The sequence below is a fragment of the Varanus komodoensis genome, unplaced genomic scaffold (assembly GCF_004798865.1).
Source record: "Varanus komodoensis strain SLA01 unplaced genomic scaffold, ASM479886v1 scaffold20_1, whole genome shotgun sequence".
Classification (NCBI taxonomy): domain Eukaryota; kingdom Metazoa; phylum Chordata; class Lepidosauria; order Squamata; family Varanidae; genus Varanus; species Varanus komodoensis.
The window spans coordinates 11,304,150-11,321,984 of record NW_025335587.1 but is presented as its reverse complement, the minus strand read 5'-3'; the positions used below and the strand labels follow the sequence as shown (position 1 = coordinate 11,321,984).

Genomic DNA, 17,835 nt, shown 5'->3' with positions numbered 1-17,835 from the left:
GGTGGGAGAGCCCCACACCTCTCCAGGCAGCTGGTCCCACGGTCCTATTGCTCTGACCGAGAGGAAGCTCTTCCTGATGCTCAGTCTGAATCCAGGTTGTCGCAGCTTGAATGGATCATTCTGTGTCCCGTATTCTGACATGAGCAAGAAGAGATCTTGGCCTTCCCCTTTGAGACAGAGGGAGATCATGTCCCCCACCCTCAGTCCTCTCTTCCCAAGGCTGAACAGGCCCAGGGCAGTGTTTTCAAACCCGCAATCATTTTTGTTGCCCTCCCTTTGCCCCACGTTCAATTGCTTCCCAAGGTTGTAGGTATCGTGTGTTTCCTCAGCAGAAGCCAACTTGGGAGAGCTTCTGCACGGAAAGGAGGCAAAGCAATCTTTTGAATAACAGACATCAGAGATGGAGGGGGCCCATAAGGCCATCAAGTCCACCCCCTGCTCAGCGCAGAGCAGAAGGTCCTCCTTCGGAATATGGATAGTTCTGGGGCACGCGGGGGCCCGTGGGGTGCTCAGCAATGGGCAGGAACACACTTCAGGCTTGCTTGAGCTCTCCTGCTTGAGGTCATTTCTGTAGGTCTTTCAAAGAGGGGCAGCCACATTCATGAAGAAGAAGGTAGGCTCGTCCTACAGGTCCCTTGCAGGGGAACATGGGCATGTGGGTGCTGTTGCACCCATGCCCGACATGTGTGGCAGCAAGGTGGGTGCTGTGGGGCCTGAATATTGTTCCAGTAAAGCTCCAGCATTTGGTTCCTATATTAGAGGAATGATGCATGACCATAATATTGCATAGCCAGAAAGAAGAGGGGCTTCTAGATCGAGAGAGGTATTCCTGCCACTCTGCATGACTCTGGTGTGCCCACAGCTGGAGACTTGGGCTCAGTTCTGGGCCCCTCGTTACAAGAGGGACATAGCAAGGCTGGAATCGGTGCAGCGAAGGGCCCCTGGGATGGTGGCCGGTTGCAGGGGAAGCCGCATGAGGAGAGGCTGAGGGAGCCGGGTCTCTTCAGCCTTGAGAGGAGGAGACTCAGAGGGGACCTGCTAGCAACATGCAGGTACGTGAGGGGATGTCCCACGGAGGTGGGACATGACCTTTTTTCCTCTGCAGTGTAGGCAGGGCCTGTTCCAATGGAGCAAAGATCAGGGAACCAAGATTTAGGATGGATGCCAGGAAGGACTTCCTGACGGTTAGGACCCCTGGGGTGTGGAATGGGTGCCCACGGGAGGCGGCTGAGGCCCCATCGGTGCGGGTGTCCAAGGACAGGCTGGACATGCACGTGGGGGGCATGTCGTGAGCAGAGCTGGCTGGAGCCGGGGGTCAGACTAGATGGCCTGGGAGGACCCTTCTGACTCACTCAGGAATAGAATTACGATTACAGTGCATTTATACCTGCCACTCTTCCTCTTGCAAGGAACCCCAGGTTGTTTACAAGAGTCTCCTGTGCTTTATTCACAACAACCCTGTGAGGTAGGCTAGGCTGTACATTGCTGCCAAAAGTCACCTCCACAGCTGCCTGGGGATTAGAACCCGGGTCTCCCAGGTCCCTAGATCAGCACCCTCACCAGCAGGCCAGCGAGGGAGGCTGGCCCATTTATTTACCGTATTTTTTGCTCTACAAGACGCACTTTGTTCCCCTCAAAAGTAAGGGGAAATGTCTGCGTCTTAAAGAGCGAATATGTGTGTGCAGTAAGTCTGTCAGATGTGCAGCCCATGGGGAAGTGATGGGGGAAGTGCCTGTGATTATGTGCCCATTTGATGCAGAATATTTTTTTTCTTGTTTTCCTCCTCTAAAAACTAGGTGCGTCTTATGGTCAGGCACGTCTTATAGAGAGAAAAATAAGGTATTCCTCAAAGAGAGAGGCTCAGGTGGAGTGCTCCTATTCAGAAGGCTCCTCCCAAAGGGATGGGGGCCAGGCATGCTCCTAAGGAGAGGTGCAGAGCAGGTTGGAGTCAACAAACCTCTCTGTGCATGCTCAGAGACTCGTTCTGGGTGATTTGTGCTTTTGGGACAGTCAAGAATGCTTTGCAAGGAAAAAGGGCTGTGGCTTTGATGTGCAGGGGAGGAAACTGGTTCCTGACATCACTGGAGCTTGATGGACTTTTGACATATTTTCACCTGATGGCCCAATGCTAGGCTTCTGTGATCCAAAACATTCGCGCCAATTTGGAGCTGAAAATTGCATCTCCTCTCTGGTGCAATCCACACATATCATGCCCAAGTCATTGGACAGACACTGTTATTTTCTTGTTTTTACTGTGGCATTTCACATGAGAATCCTGGAAGTCTCCTCCTTGCATCATACAGGTACATACTCCACCTCGGCCACCTTGAATTTTTGGACAATTCATGCTAGATTTGTGCAAAATCCAGGCTTCTGTTTCACAGTTTGTACTAATTTCCTTGGCTTAAACAAACAAGCAAGCAAACAAAAATGCAAACTGTGGTCTATTTTAAAACAAGACATCCACGAGTTGGCTCGACTTGCATCGGGTCAGAGAATCCACTTGGTCAAATTGAGAAAACCCACCAGAATTTCATGCCCTTATCAGGTTTCTTAAGCCTTCCCTAGCTGCATTTAATGTTGCCAGGAGCCCTGGCAGAGCACCGCCATCTAGAGGAAATGCAGGGTATTGCAGCAGCAGTTCGCATTAAGTGGTGTCCATCGGTCCCCTTTTTGAAAAGGACATGGATACATGCATGCATATAACCCTTTTATAGATTGGAGGAAAAGAGAAGCAAAGCTGTAAACAGTATCTTTGGACTGCAGGGATCCAGCTGGAGAACAACATCTCACGCGTTACGTGAATGTGATGATGTACTGAAAGGACTAGAAAAACAAGCCAAAATGCCTAGAGTGGCTTAAAAGGCCGCTGGGGAAGTGTCGGCCAATTTTTAGACTAGGCACCACCCACAAATCCATAGGGGGAAGCAGCTGGGGTAACCCCAAGATTTTCAGATGTACAAAATCTTTGCAGGACAAGGAAGGAAGGAAGGTTGCGTATTCATTCATTCATTCATTCATTAATGGTAGAACTCGGGGTGGCTGCATGCGGTTCCCAGGGGGTCCCCCCTCCAAGCTCAGCCAGCCCCAGCCCTGCTTAGCTTCAACAGTGTGGACGCTGTGCGTGCCGTCGGACCAGACTTGGGGTATGCTTAACATCGACCGTTGAGAAAAGTACAGTCGGGAGGGCGGGATGCAAAATGGTGCAAAAGGGCTCGGGCGGCTGCAGGGAAACACCTGCGCGGTGGTGACATTTCCCATGCCTGCTCTCCGCTGCAGCCCTAAAAGCCAAGTCGCCACCCCGTTATCTGGCCTGCGCTGGGCTCCTGGCAGGTAAAGGAGGAGTGTGGAGCCCGCACATGCTATTACCTTAACGAAGAGCTTGCTGCTGGAGGAATTGTGACTGGAGGCCACGGGTGTGCAGTAAACAGACATGGACTTGCGATCGCGGGAGAATTCCAGGGTGCACTCCTTCTTCATCAGCTGTTTGATCACCTGGGGAAGAGGACAGGCAGGGGTTCACCAAAATGGCGGCTGGAAGGAGGCGGAGAAGGGAAAATGGGCACCGTTCAGGCTCTCGGGGCAGAACTGCCTACGAACAGAAGAACCGCCATGACAAATCAATCTGCAGGACTGGTGTGCGACAGGACCCCCCCACCCATGTTCCCCAGCAACTGCTGTACACAGGCACACTGCCTCCAGCACTGGAGATAACCCACGGCCTCAGGATCAGTAGCCACCGACAGCCTTCTCCTCTGCGTATTTGCCCAATTCTTGAAAGCCACTCAAACGGATGGTCCTAACGCCACCCGAGGAAGTGAATCCCAGTGTATCTCTGCCCAGTTTGAAGAAGGCCTTCCCTCTCATCTCGCTTGACTCTGCCGCAAGTCAATTTCACAGGGCACCCACACTGAGTTCTAGTATTATAGAAACATACCACTGTCCACACTTTCTCTGCGTCATACATAATTTTGCTCAACTCCATCACGGCTCCCCCAATACTTTTTCTAAGCTAAACAATCCCATTTGTTGAAACCTTTCCTTGTGGGAGGACATGGGGGAGGCACAGGCAGCTGCCCCAGACAATCAGTGGGCTGTCTCCTCTGAATGCACATGCCAGCTAGGGAGGGACACAACCTGGTTACTCAGACGTTCAGTTTTGCAATCTTAATCCAATTTGTTCCAAAGCTGGGGTTTCTAAGTCTGCATGAAAATCTGTATGGATTTGTTTGCGTTTCTCCTGAATTATAGACATTGTTGTCTGCGACGGGCAAGTCTAAGGTGGAGGGCAATTTTCCTGAAATAATGCTTTATTATTAATAATAATGCTTTATGAGCACTATTTTCACTAAGATGCAGCTTTTGTATGCATTTTTCCACTGCAGAATTTTGCTGCAAAATTCTGAGCAATGAGAATCCCATGGAATTTCATGTGTGTGCAGAATCAAGATTCCAGGAGGGGTTTAGAGGCTCTCTTCCCCGTATAAATGGAGACCCCACTTTGTTAACCCCATCCCTCCATGGGCAGGGGATTTTCAGAAACATGCAAGGAGATTTATCCTTCCTCTCCAGGATTATGGTGGTCCCTGTCCAAGCTAGGGACGTTATATAATGTTTTTATAATCTATGTTTGTATATTGCACTTTTATATTTTATATTGCACTTTTATATTTTGTAAGCTGTCCTGAGTGCTTGGCGATGGGATGGGATATAAATGTCTGTAATAAATAAATAAATAAATAAATAGATTTATATCCTGCCTTTTTTCTTGTAAAGAACTGAAAGTGGCTTACATCATTGTTCCCCTCCTGCTGCTCTTAGTCCTATCCCCACAACAACCCTGTGAGGTAGGCTGGGCTGAAGGTCTGTGACTGGCCCAAAGTCACTCAAGTTGGCTTTGTGGCTGAATGGGGACTAGAACCCGGGGCACCTGTATCCCAGTCCTGCGCTCTTCCCCACGACCCCATGCTGGCTCTCAGTGATACTATAAAAGGTAAAGGTAAAGGTTTCCCCTTGACGTTAAGTCCAGTCATGCCTGACTCTAGGGGGTGGTGCTCATCTCCGCGTCCTGGCCAAGGGAGCCAGTGTTTGTCTGCAGAAGGTATCCGTGGTCGTGTGGCCGGCATGACTAAACACCGAGGTACACTGAACGCTGTTACCTTCCCACCAAAGTGGCACCTTTTCATCTACTCGCATTTGCATGCTTTTGAACTACAAGGTCAGCAGGAGCTGGGATGGAGCAACGGGAACTCACCCCGTCTGCGGATTCGAACCGGCGACCTTTCGATCAACCAGCCCAGCAGCACAGCGGTTTAAACCACTGTGCCACCCGCAGTCCCAAGTGATATTATACTGAAGGAAATAAAAAGATAAGTTTGGGCTCTGAGAGGCAAGAAACGCCATTGCTTACTCACTGTATTACATGCATGGGCTCTCTCGACTTTGGAGAGATTGCTGGTGTCCGTATCAAAAACATTCATCTTCTCCACCAGGCAGGTCAGCGCCGTCTCTGTTGCTTCTCCCACCTTTTCGTAGACTTTCTTGGACTGATAACAGGAATGGAAGGTGGGGGAAGAAACCCGCATTTCCATGGGAAGAGAGAAAAGCACTGTGAAAATTCACATCCCAAAATACACAAAGGCTGAAAGAAGGGGGACCATATTGCATGTTATTTAACAAAAACTTTGTTAAAAGTTTATTGTGGTCCTTTTATTTGCTAATTGAACAGCTTTAAAGTTTTCTCATTACCGACAGAAAAGGCATTTGGACAGTAATATTAGAGGGGCTGAAAGATCAGGAAAGCACACCCACAGTGCAGACCTGCATGTGTCTACTCAGATGTAGGTGCAATTTAATTCTCTGGACTTGCTCCCAGGAAAGCAGGTGTGGGATATTGGTGTCAGGCTGCTCCCTGCAGGCTGCTCAGAGGCATCAGAGGCAGAAGGAAGCGATGCCACAAGCAACACAGAAGTCCTAAAACTGCTAAGCACTGGTTCCACCTTGCACCCACCTCGTTGTAATCGAGTGAGGAATCGTTGCAGAGGCCACAGATGATGGCCAGCTCCACCAAACCATCGTACTGTCCGCACCGAACGGGGCCGTCGTTCTTCAGGCTGCCATTTCAAAGGAAAATAAAGATAATTGCTTCAGACAGGAAAAAACAAACCCCTGTGGTGCACAAACCAGGAGCAAGGAACCTGAAAAGGTGCATTTATTTTTCATCATTTCTACACCTCCCTGGAATTTCAGTCCTGCCTTTCTCTGCAAATACACACACGCACGCAGCATGGTTGTGTATTAAGTTCTACAATTCTCTTGCATGCTCCGTTCACTTATTTGGGGGGTTCCTGTTTTTCAGCAATTGGGATTGCAATCCTATGCAAGGAGCCAAGCTCAGGGAACCCAGGTTCAGTTTGGATGCCAGGAAGCACCTCCTGACAGTCAGGACCCTGAGGGTGTGGAATGGGCTTCCTCGGGAGGTGGCTGAGGCCCCATCGGTACGGGTGTTCAAGGACAGGCTGGACATGCACGTGGTGGGCATGTCGTGAGCGGAGCCGGCTGGAGCCTGGGGTCAGACTAGATGGCCCGGGAGGCCCCTTCTGACTTGCTCTATGTTAGAAAAGAAGTCCTACAATTCCCAGCATGCCACAGTCACCCGGGAATTGCAGGACTTTCCCCAGTTGAACAGGGTGATGCCCGGAGGCTGCAGTCCATTGCATGTTTGGACCAAAAAGAAAAAAAGCCCCAGAATAGAAAGGGCATACAGCTGGGGGAAAGCTGAAAGTTGCTGGACTCCTGTTTAAACATGCCACAGGACTGTGCTCAAAGTTGATTTGCAACATTTTAAAATACAATTTTAAATTTCTGGCTTCCTCCAACCCGTTTCCAGAACCACGGTCTCCCCAAGCAAGGGATGAAGGTTCCCTTGGGAAGAGCATCCCTGCCTGGCATGTACCAGCTCCCGGTCTTGATCCTTGGCATCTTTAGGCAGAGTTGGGAAAGATGCCAGTCAGTGTTGGCAATAATGGACACCTTCCTATGTTCCCACTCAAATCAGCCCTTTCTTCAGAAACATGAGGACTGGAATCTTGATTTGTTGTTAAGGGAAGGACCATAGCTCAGTGGTGGCGCATGTGCTTTCCATGCAGGTGGTCTCTCGTTTGATCCCCAGCAACTTCCAGTAGGAATTGGAAAGAATCTTGCCCAAAGCTGCAGAAAAGCCCTGCCAATCCGTGCTGATCTTTTGGAGGAAGGCCTGATGCGGTACGAGACTGTGATGACCAAGGGCATTAGAGACTTTCATTTCAGGTGTGCCTGCCCCTGTTTTGCTTCAGAAATGGCCAGTTAGCAAACATTTATTTATTAGATTTCTACCCTGCTCCAGCAAGGGACTGAAGGTGGCGCAGTGGTTTAAACTGCTGTGCTGGTTGATCGAAAGGTCGCCAGTTCGAATCTGCACAACGGGGTGAGTTCCCATTGCTCCGTCCCAGCTCCTGCCAACCTTGCAGTTCGAAAGCATGCAAATGCGAGTAGATGAAAAGGTGCCACTTTGGTGGGCAGCTAACAGCGTTCCTGCACCTCGGTGTTTAGTCATGCCGGCCCCGTGACCACGGAGACTGTCTGTGGACAAGCGCTGGCTCCCTTGGCCAGGAAAAGGAGAAGAGCACCGCCCCCGAGAGTCAGCCATGACTGGACTTAATGTCAAGGGGAAACCTTTACCTTTACCTTTACCTTTACCCTGCCTCAGTAGCCACAGGCTCTCATTTGTTCCACTGTCTCCATTCAATTTCAGTGCAATTCTGAATTTGCCCATGTTCCCAAATCAGCCCTGCTCTGTCCTGTGGAGGAAATTTCTGCACACTTTCTCATTCTATAATTGTCCATTTTGCACAACTGGCCCATTCATGCAGAGCGAGCAGCGATCATGAGTGCACCCTTAAGCCAGTGAGAGCTGACATTTGGGAACTCTTGGCAAGCTCAAACAGCACTCATGTTCCTGCTTATACTGTTGATTCAAAACTAGGGGAAATATACTCTGCACATTCTCAGAGGCTCCCTCTACAGGAAGTTGTCTCTGACTGAGCTAGATCACGGCTCCATCTAGCTAAATATCACAGCTGGATAGGCAGCCATTCCCTGGCATCCAGGATGGATCCTTCTATCACCTCTTGTCTTGTGTCTCTCGCCTGGAGATGCCTGGGCTGAACCGCAGACCTTCTGCATCCAAAACAGCGGCCTTTTACTTCTGGGAGAACTTCCTGCATCCCAGGCTAAGAGTCTGCCACCCACAGCTGCTCCTGGAACTGCATGCTAACAACAATACGTCCCACCACCTGCCTATTGGACCCTTGCCCTTCTTGGCTACTTAACAATGCCAAGCACAGGACAGGGACCTGGATCCTGGAGGTTGTCAACGCCTCTCTGAGGGACGGCCGGGTACCTGCCCCTTTAAAGGAGGCGGTAGTCCGACCAGTCCTAAAGAAGGCATCCCTGGATCCAGAGGTGGCTGCCAATTATAGACTGGAGGCCAATATCCCGTTCTTGGGCAAGGTGTTGGAGCGGGTGGTAGCGGGACAACTCCAAGCACTCTTGGATGAAACTGATTATCTGGACCCATTTCAGTCCAGCTTCAGACCCGGGTACAGTACTGAATCTGCCTTGGTCACCCTGTACAATGACCTGTGCAGGGAGAAGGACAGGGGGAGTGTGTCCCTGTTGGTTCTTCTGGACCTCTCAGCGGCTTTCGATACCATCAACCATGGTATCCTTCTGAATAGGCTGGCTGGATTGGGAGTTGGAGACACCGCGTAGTGGTGGTTCCGCTCCTATCTCAATGGCCGATTTCAGAAGGTGGTGCTGGGAGACTATGGCTCTGCGCCATGGCAGCTATGCCATGGAGTACCACAGGGGTCCATTTTGTCTCCCTTGCTATTCAACATCTACATGAAACCGCTGGGAGAGGTCATCAGGAGGTGTGGGCTGCGGAATCATCAGTACGCTGATGATACCCAGCTCTACCTGTTGTTTTACACCAATCCAGGTGAGGCAGTGGCTGTGCTGAACCGGTGCCTGGCCGAGGTAATGGGCTGGATGAGGGCCAATAAACTGAAGCTCAATCCAGACAAGACGGAGGTCCTGTTGGTAGGTGGGTCGGGCTTCGGGGAAGGGGACCTTGACCTTGTCCTGAATGGTGCAACACTCCCTCTTAGGGATAAGGTCTGCAGCTTAGGAGTACTCCTCGACCCAGAGCTTTCTTTGGAAGCTCAGGTGACGGCGGTGGCGAGGAGCGCCTTCCTTCAGCTTCAGCTGATCCATCAGCTGCGTCCCTTCCTGGAGAAAGACCGCCTGGCGACGGTGACACATGCGTTGGTAACTTCCCGATTAGATTTCTGTAACACGCTCTACGTGGGGCTGCCCTTGAAGACGGTCCGGATACTTCAGTTGGTTCAAAATAGAGCTGCCAGGCTGCTGACGGGGACTGGGCATTGTTCTCATATAACCCCAGTCCTCCGTCAGCTTCACTGGCTCCCGATTGAAGTCTGGGCCCAATTCAAGGTGTTGGTTATCACCTATAAAGCCCTTAATGGCTTGGGTCCTAGTTACCTAAAGGAACGCTTGCGTCCATATATGCCCTCCCACCCCTTGAGATCGGCAGCAGAGGCCCTTCTCCGGGAACCCTCTGCGAAGGATATTAGGAGGGTGAGTACCCAGAGGAGGGCCTTCTCTGTGGTGGCTCCCCACCTCTGGAATGCGCTCCCCAGAGAGGTCTGCCTGGCGCCGTCGTTATTTGCTTTTCGGCGCCAGGCCAAGACCTTTTTATTTAAACGTCATTTTAATTGTTAGCTTTATTTATTGATTTTAACAACTTTGGCCAGGATGTCTCCAATTTTATATTATTGTATTGATGGTATTTATGTTTGGAAGCTGCCCCGAGGCTTATGCGAAGGCGGCGGCATATAAGTTTGCTAAATAAACAAACAAACAAACAAACTTTCTCTCGAGTTCAGCCCCAGGTTTGCCCTGATCAGCAGCTGCAGGAGAAGTTTTGGAATGTCGGAAGAAGGCCTTCTGTCGGAAGCCCTATTTCTGAGTGACAAATTGTACCCTTTCTGCACGACATTAACACATGCCTTGGACTAAAGCACAGCTGTGATGGAAAAGCTCCCAGCCAATTAAGAGATCAAGAGAGCCTAGAGGGCGACTGCGCGGAAGAAAAGCTTATGTATCACAAAGGAGATTAACACACTTCTCCAAGGAGCCTACGCACGCGCCATTCCTGGGTTCTGTTTATGCTAGAATCCTGCAGACTCTGGCAAGGAATGAGGGAATACAGCCTCCACAGCTTGCTTGCCTTTCATTTGTAAAGCACCTAGTCCTTATGAATGCAAAGTGGCTGTCAGAAATGGCACGCATGACATATCCCACAGTCTCCCAGTTGTGAAATTTGCTTCCTGCTTGGTGCCTACAGCAGAGTCTTCCTGGCCAGATGACAAATTTAGTATTCCCCCGGACATTTTATTATTTATCTAAGGCATCTCAATCCTGTCCTATACAAAAGTTTTATTCTTCCAATTTCTGTTACTGTATTTCCCATCTTTGCAGTGCTACTGGATTTTAATTTTCACTTCTAGTTTATACTGTAGTTTTAAAATTTTGAACATGCATAGTGTGCTTATGCTTGATTTTATGGTTCCCGTGGTTGTGAATGGCACAGAGAGCTCAGGCTACTGGGTAGTGTGGGAATCTAATAGGATTAATTCCATTATTAAAATGCATAAAACTTTAGTGATGGTCCCGATAGCATGAAGTACTAAGAATGTAGAAATTAGTGACGTTCCCCATACATATTATAAATAGCACTGCAACCTCAAAGTAGAAAGGAGTTGCCAATTTCTGAGGACGTTTCCAAATTTTGTCTTTTCCCAACCCATTCCACACAGATAGCTCTGGCAAAATGCTTTGTAAAAGGCATTTTTGATATGATTCTACAAATATTTGTATCATGATTCCCTGTGTGTTTTTCCAACACAAAGAAGTCCGTGCATGCATCTGTAAAGCAAAACAGCAAAAATAGAAACCAGCAAGCAACCTCCCATGCTATTATACATATAAACACATCAAGAAGATTACACAGAAACAGAGCGAGTCAGAAGGGGTCTCCCGGGCCATCTAGTCTGACCTCCGGCACCAGCCGGCTCCGCTCACGACATGCCCACCATGTGGACGTCTCATTACTTTTTGTGCAGCGCTGCCCATGTGCTTCATGCAGTGCTTTTGAGAGTCAGGGTGGTGGGGCAGCGGGAGTGCAAGGCTGGGGACCTGGGAGATCCGGGTTGTAGTCCCCACTCAGCCATGAAGCTCACGGAGCGACTGTGTGCCAGTCCCGGACACTCAACCTAACCTACCTCACAGGGTTGTTGTTGGGAGGATAAAATGGAGTGCAAGGTTTTATAAGCTGCTTTGGGTTCCTTGCAAGAGGAAACGTAAATGCAATGCAATAATAAATGCAGAGCAATGTAATAAAATGCCGAGCAATAAAATGGGACGTAAATGCATCGTGCATCATCACCTCTCTCTTCATCATACCATATGCTTTCCTTCCCAATGTTTTGTCTCACGCTTCTTTGCAACAAGGGCAAGGAGAGCTGCATGACGTGGTGAGCAATTTCTGCTCCAGCTAAGGAGCACTTCTACATTTGTCCATGTTGAACTGGAACCCAGGGAAAGGGGCAGGAAAGGCAGACGCATCCCCAAAGAGCAGAATCCCCGGCGTTCCCCGTATTTAATTTTGGCAGCAGCATGCCTCCCTCCAGCTTTTCGCTCAATAACATTTGCCCTTCGGGCCTCGCTTCCAAATGCTCGTTCGTCCCGCTGTAACAACAACATCAGCTGCTTCCAACAAAGTGACTCCACCTCGCACAACACTTGCGCTCCTGTTTGGGAGGGGAGATGTGGATTCCCACAGAGCCCGAGAAGGGGGCCCCAGAGGAAGCCATCCCGCTCCTTCCCAGCCCTATTTGAATGCTATCAGCACTTCTTCAGCAGGGGGAAAAAGCGTCAGCCCAGTTCTCAGTGGAGAGTGATCCTGCCTCTTGTTTCCAGGGGATCTGGCCCCCAGCACAGTGGCTGAACTGGCCGCATGCCTTGAGATGTGTTGCGGAAGGGCTCCGTGTCACAAAAGACCTGAGGAGGGGACTGAGATCCCCTGAGTGGGAATGCCCGCTCAAGGACCAGGCTGCTTCCTACAGAGATGCTACTAGAAACACAGAAATATAGAACATAGAAACAGAGCGAGTCAGAAGGGGCCTCCCGGGCCATCTAGTCTGACCCCCGGCTCCAGTGGGCTCTGCTCACAACATGCCCACCATGTGCACGTCCAGCCTATCCTTGAACAGATGTGGGGAGGGGGCATATTTCTGGGCCACATCCCCAGGGGCAAAGCCAGATGCCCCTTTGCTGGCTTCCTGGCTTACATGGCCCCTCAGAGACGCCCCTCTAGTCCCTCACCATGGCAAAGAACAGCTCTGGGGTGCTGGGAAAAGCCATGGGGCTTTTCCTAGCCCTGCAGCTTTCTTGGATGCTGGAGCTGCAGCCAAGGGTTTGGGGGTGCCCAGAGTAAGTGGGTGGCTTCAGTATTAGCTGGGTGAGGGGTCTACCAGAACTGTGCCAGAGCTCTCCATGGTCCTGCTTTGAGCCAAGGGTTCAGGACCACGGACAGATCCTTTAGCGTTCAGGCTGGGGCCAAGCGAGGCTCTGGTAGCCCACTGACACTGGAACCAGCTGGGAGACCAGCAGAATGAGCTTTTCCTTCACTGAGTTGCCACACTGAAGCAGTTTTTAGGGGAACAGAAGCAGAAGTGGGGAAGGTAAGAGAATGCAAGCAGCTTTCCCCCTTTGATCCCACTGTAGCATAACCAGTCCAATTAATCAGCAAGAACACTCATCCATCCATCCTCTCCCCCATGCCTGCTCTCAGATACTCCACAGCAACCTATTATTAGAGATGGAAGGGCTTTCCTTGGATTAACTCTGAAACGTTTTGAATTTTTTCCGGGGGAAAAATGGCCAGGAATCAGGTAGTTCTTCCAAGCCAACCAAAACCCTATGGGGACCCGTGACCTCCTATTTATTCTAGTTTTTTCTTCAGAAATGCCTGCATCATCTTTCATGCACCGACCGACACTCCAGGGCAAAGTACAAAGATCCGCTGGATCCCTCGCAAAGAAGGAAAGCCAAGTCAGACCCGGGTACAGTACTGAATCTGCCTTGGTCGCCCTGTACGATGACCTGTGCAGGGAGAAGGACAGGGGGAGTGCATTCCTGTTGGTTCTTCTGGACCTCTTGGCGGCTTTCGATACCATCGACCATGGTATCCTTCTGGATAGGCTTGCGGGATTGGGAGTTGGAGGCACTGCTTTGCAGTGGTTCCGCTCCTATCTCAACGGTCGATTCCAGAAGGTAGTGCTGGGGGACCATGTCTCTTTGTCATGGCAGTTATGCCATGGAGTACCACAGGGTTCCATTCTATCCCCTCTGCTATTTAACATCTATATGAAACCGCTGGGAGAGGTCATCAGGAGGTGTGGGCTGCGGAATCATCAATACGCTGATGATACCCAGCTTTACCTCTCGTTTTCCATTAATCCAGGTGAGGCAGTGGCTGTGCTGAACCGGTGCTTGGCCGAGGTAATGGAATGGATGAGGGCCAATAAACTGAAACTCAACCCAGACAAGACAGAGGTCCTGTTGGTTGGCGGATCGGGTTTCGGAGAGGGTGGATTTGACCTGGTCCTGAATGGTGCAACACTCCCTCTTAGGGATAAGGTCCGCAGCTTAGGCGTACTCCTCGACCCGGAGCTTTCTTTGGAAGCTCAGGTGACAGCGGTGGTGAGGAACGCCTTCCTTCAGCTTCGGCTGATTAATTAGCTGCGCCCCTACCTGGAGTACGACTGCCTGGCGACGGTGACACACGCGCTGGTGACTTCCCACCTAGACTTCTGTAACGCGCTTTACGTGGGGCTTCCCCTGAAGACAGTCCGAACACTTCAACTGGTTCAAAATAGAGCTGCCAGGTTGCTGACGGAGACGGAGCGTTATGCTCACATGACTCCAGTCCTCCGTCAGCTTCACTGGCTTCCCATTGAAGCCCGGGCCCAATTCAAGGTGTTGATTATGACCTATAAAGCCCTAAACGGCTTGGGTCCTGGCTACCTGAACGAGCGCTTACGTCCATATATGCCCGACCACCCTTTGAGATCTGCGGGAGAGTCCCTTCTCCGGGAACCCTCCATGACAGAAATTAGGAGAGTAAGCACTCAGAGAAGGGCTTTCTCTGCGGTGGCGCCCAACCTATGGAATTCACTCCCCAAAGAGGTCCGCCTGGCACCGCCGTTACTGGTTTTTCGGCGCCAGGTAAAGACCTTTTTATTTAAACATCATTTTAATTGTTAAAATATATGATCTGGCCAGGGCAACTTCTTCTTCCTTCTCTTTTCTCCTCCTATATTATTTATTTACTTACTTTATACTGATAATTTTAATTTTATATTATTATGTTTGTAACTCAATGTATTTTTTGTATTTAATGGTAACTTATTATGTTCTATTGTATTTCAATGTATTTTATTGTGTTGTAAGCCACCCCGAGGTTTCGGCAAGGGGCGGCATAGAAATGTTATAATAATAATAATAATAATAATAAGTCCACCACCTGACAACCCGCTGTCAGCACATGCAGGGTAGCAATGGGACTTCCAGGACCAGATCCAAGGGGGAAGGTTGGGGGAAGCCGCGTCCCTTGGAGCACACAGAGGAGGGGGAGCTGGCTTCTCCCTTGGATTGGGCCTCCCCTGTTGGAGGGGCAAACCACCCTGGAGGGGAGGGACCGTGTCTTCCATGCAGGGCCCCTGCCCCAATTTTGTCCTGGAAGACCAGCCGTCATCCACAAATAGGTCCTGGGGCAACAGGCAACTGCCCACCCTCCTGCAATAAAGCAAACCCCACTAAAAACGGATCTCCGAGTTGGAGGAGACCCTGGGCTTCCAACTGGACCCAGAGATGCATTTGTGAAACCTGTCCAAGATCATTCTTCAGTGCCGCTAAATGCTCACATTTGCCCCTCGGGGGTGTAGGTGGAGCCGGTGATGGCAAATTCATGCAGGCTGCAGTGGATGCCCTCGATCTTCTCCACAATGAACATCTACGAGAAAAGGAAGGAAGACGGGTTGGTCAGTGGTTCACAGAAAGCACTGCGGAGCTGCTATTCGCAACACCACGGCAACCCTCACGGCAACGAGAGGTGGTTGAGGCCCCATCGGTGCGGGTGTTCAAGGACAGGCTGGACGTCCACATGGTGGGCATATCATGAGCGGAGCCGGCTGGTGCCGGAGGTCAGACTAGATGGCCCGGGAGGCCCCTTCTGACTCGCTCTGTTTTCTATGTTTCTATGTTTCTAACCCACACTCAAGGGCTGCTCATGGGCTTTGTGTGGGTTGCCACTGATTCATGGTTTGTCTGAAACCAGCCATAATAAGAAACCACAGTGAACAATCCACCGGAAATGAAACCGGAAATGACCCTCCCTCGCTGGGATGAGAGCTGAAAGCCAGATTCAGCTCAAGTGAAACTTCCTGGGGGAAGAATTCGGCCAAAAGAAAGGCTTTTCATATGCAGCATTTTCCTTGCCAGGAGCACATTCATCTGGGGTCAAAAATGACCCCAGATGCAACTAATGTTAGCTTTTTTGTGGAGATGGGATAGCCATGATAACCAAATTGTGTATATGCATTTTGAGGGGAGGTACATGTCCCACTGAAATGAGCAATATAGAGCAAAGCAGCAACGGGGTGCAGGGTGGGGATACACACACACACACACACTTCTAATTTAATTCTTACATTTTAATCACAGCCTTTTTCTAAGGAGCTGAGATTTTGGCTCATAAAGTTCTCTTCATCATTTTATTTACACAACAAGCCTGAGAGGCATTTAGCCCAAGAGTGAGTGATGGTTCACGTAGCGAGGTTTGGGGCTGGGTGAGCATTTGAACCAGGCTCTTTGCACAACATTCTAATCACCGCACCACAATTGCCCTCACTGCTCGGGAAGTGTGAAGAAACAAAGAGAGATATGAAATACTACAAGATTTTGACATGCACATGGTGGGCATGTCGAGAGCGGAGCCAGCTGGAGCCAGGGGTCAGACTAGATGGCCCGGGAGACCCCTTCTGACTCGCTCTGCTTCTGTGTTTATGATTCCCCCCCTGCCCGATTCCAGTTGCACTGGTGCCAGTTTGCTGTTGTGCAAATCAAGTCAGATCATTCACTACCAACCCCAAGATGAACAACAGTTTGCACATTTAAAAAAGTGCTGAGTAAGTTTACACAAATCGTGCCGGAATGACTTGTGTTTGGCTTGTAATTTGTGCAAACTGTGCTAGTCCAAGTTTCCATCATGTTTTTAATACAAAAAAAATGCAAAATACAAATGCAAAACAGAGATGGAAGCCTATGGTAAAAACTCAACTTGGATTAGAAGTGGGCAAGAAATATGTCAGGTTCAGGAGAGCACAGCATCTCAGCACCAGTACACCTCTGCTTCATGATGTGAAGTGGCTTCTTGCTCTACTAAAGAACCACAGATCGCACCATATTTTGCTCCTGTGAGCATTTCCGTAGAATTCTTCTGCTAATTTTTTACTGGCATTGAGGGCAGGTTCACAGCATCTTCTTTTGACTGAACATTTTGTTTTATCCATCATCTGTTTTTATGTTTTTTTGTGTTCCCTGTTCCAGCAATGCCATACTGGAACTGGAAATCGAGTCCAATGAGGAATGGTGGAAAGATTCGGGTATGCTTAGTTTGGGAAAGGGGAAATTAGGAGGAGACATAATAGCGACCTTCGGATATCTGAAAAGGCCTCACAAGGAAGGGGGAGCAGGTTTGTTCCTTGTCACTCCAAAGAGCAGGATTAGGCACAAGAGGGGGAACTGCAAGGAAACCGAGGCTAAGCATCAGGGGAAATGTCCTAATTAGGCCCGGATTGCTCGGTGGTAGGATAACCCACTGCCTCAAGAGGCGGGCGCGACCTTTCCCTGCAGGTACACAAGGAGGTTTGGTAGCCATCGCTCAAGGTTGCTGCAGCTACACCCTGCAGAGGTTGTAGAAGGGGCTGTACTAGATGATCTCTAGGGACCCTTTCCACTCTAAAAGTCTACTAACAACATGGGTTTTTCATCACACGGTCAACACCTTTGTTTCTCTCAAATTTTACGACACACGTCAAAGAGCACGCCAGTAAAAGTGTCAACCCCTTTGAAAGAGAACGGCATTCCAACACGCTCCAGGCTGTGCTAGCTTTCTGGCTGCAGAGAACCCCGCAGCCGGAAGGGAGGAGCTTCATTCCAGCCCCTCATTCCCCAGCCTGTGGCCCAGAAGAGGATGCAATGACAAATGACGTATAAAGAAGGGAAGGCTTGGGGGGTGGGGTGTCTCCCACACCCAGAGGTCCCTGGTGGTTCCTCTTGGGTCTGTTTGGTGCAATCAGCCTGCCATTGCTACTGGAGTCTGGCTAACATTTCAAAGCACACCTGGGCAGGTGGAAGCAGTGGAGGCAAGAGGGCAGATGCAGAAAAGCAAAGCGAGGTGCCGAAGGGCTGCGAACAACAGTGGCTTGAAACGGTATTTTTAACAACCGAGTGAAAAGAGATGCCAGGGAGAAGCCAGAACAATTCTGCTGGGCTGCTGCTCGCCAGCCCCTCCAGTCACGAACTCTCGGGCTGAATGCCCATCCTTTGGCAAGCAAAAGGAAGGCTACCCCAAAAAAGGTGCACATT

The 17,835-nt window shown here is 50.0% G+C and overlaps 1 protein-coding gene across 2 annotated transcripts in view; it reads right to left on the bottom strand.

Annotated features, from left to right (window-relative positions):
* LOC123023400 (sarcoplasmic/endoplasmic reticulum calcium ATPase 3) overlaps positions 1 to 17,835 on the bottom strand; it is a 116,011-nt gene that overhangs the window by 21,772 nt on the left and 76,404 nt on the right. For both annotated transcript variants that reach the window (XM_044430116.1, XM_044430115.1), the window contains exons 9-12: positions 15,111 to 15,199; positions 6,011 to 6,113; positions 5,415 to 5,546; positions 3,370 to 3,495 (exon numbers count right to left, since the gene is read on the bottom strand). In XM_044430116.1, the coding sequence (XP_044286051.1) occupies positions 3,370 to 3,495; positions 5,415 to 5,546; positions 6,011 to 6,113; positions 15,111 to 15,199 (450 nt within the window). The remainder of the gene's footprint in view (positions 1 to 3,369; positions 3,496 to 5,414; positions 5,547 to 6,010; positions 6,114 to 15,110; positions 15,200 to 17,835) is intronic.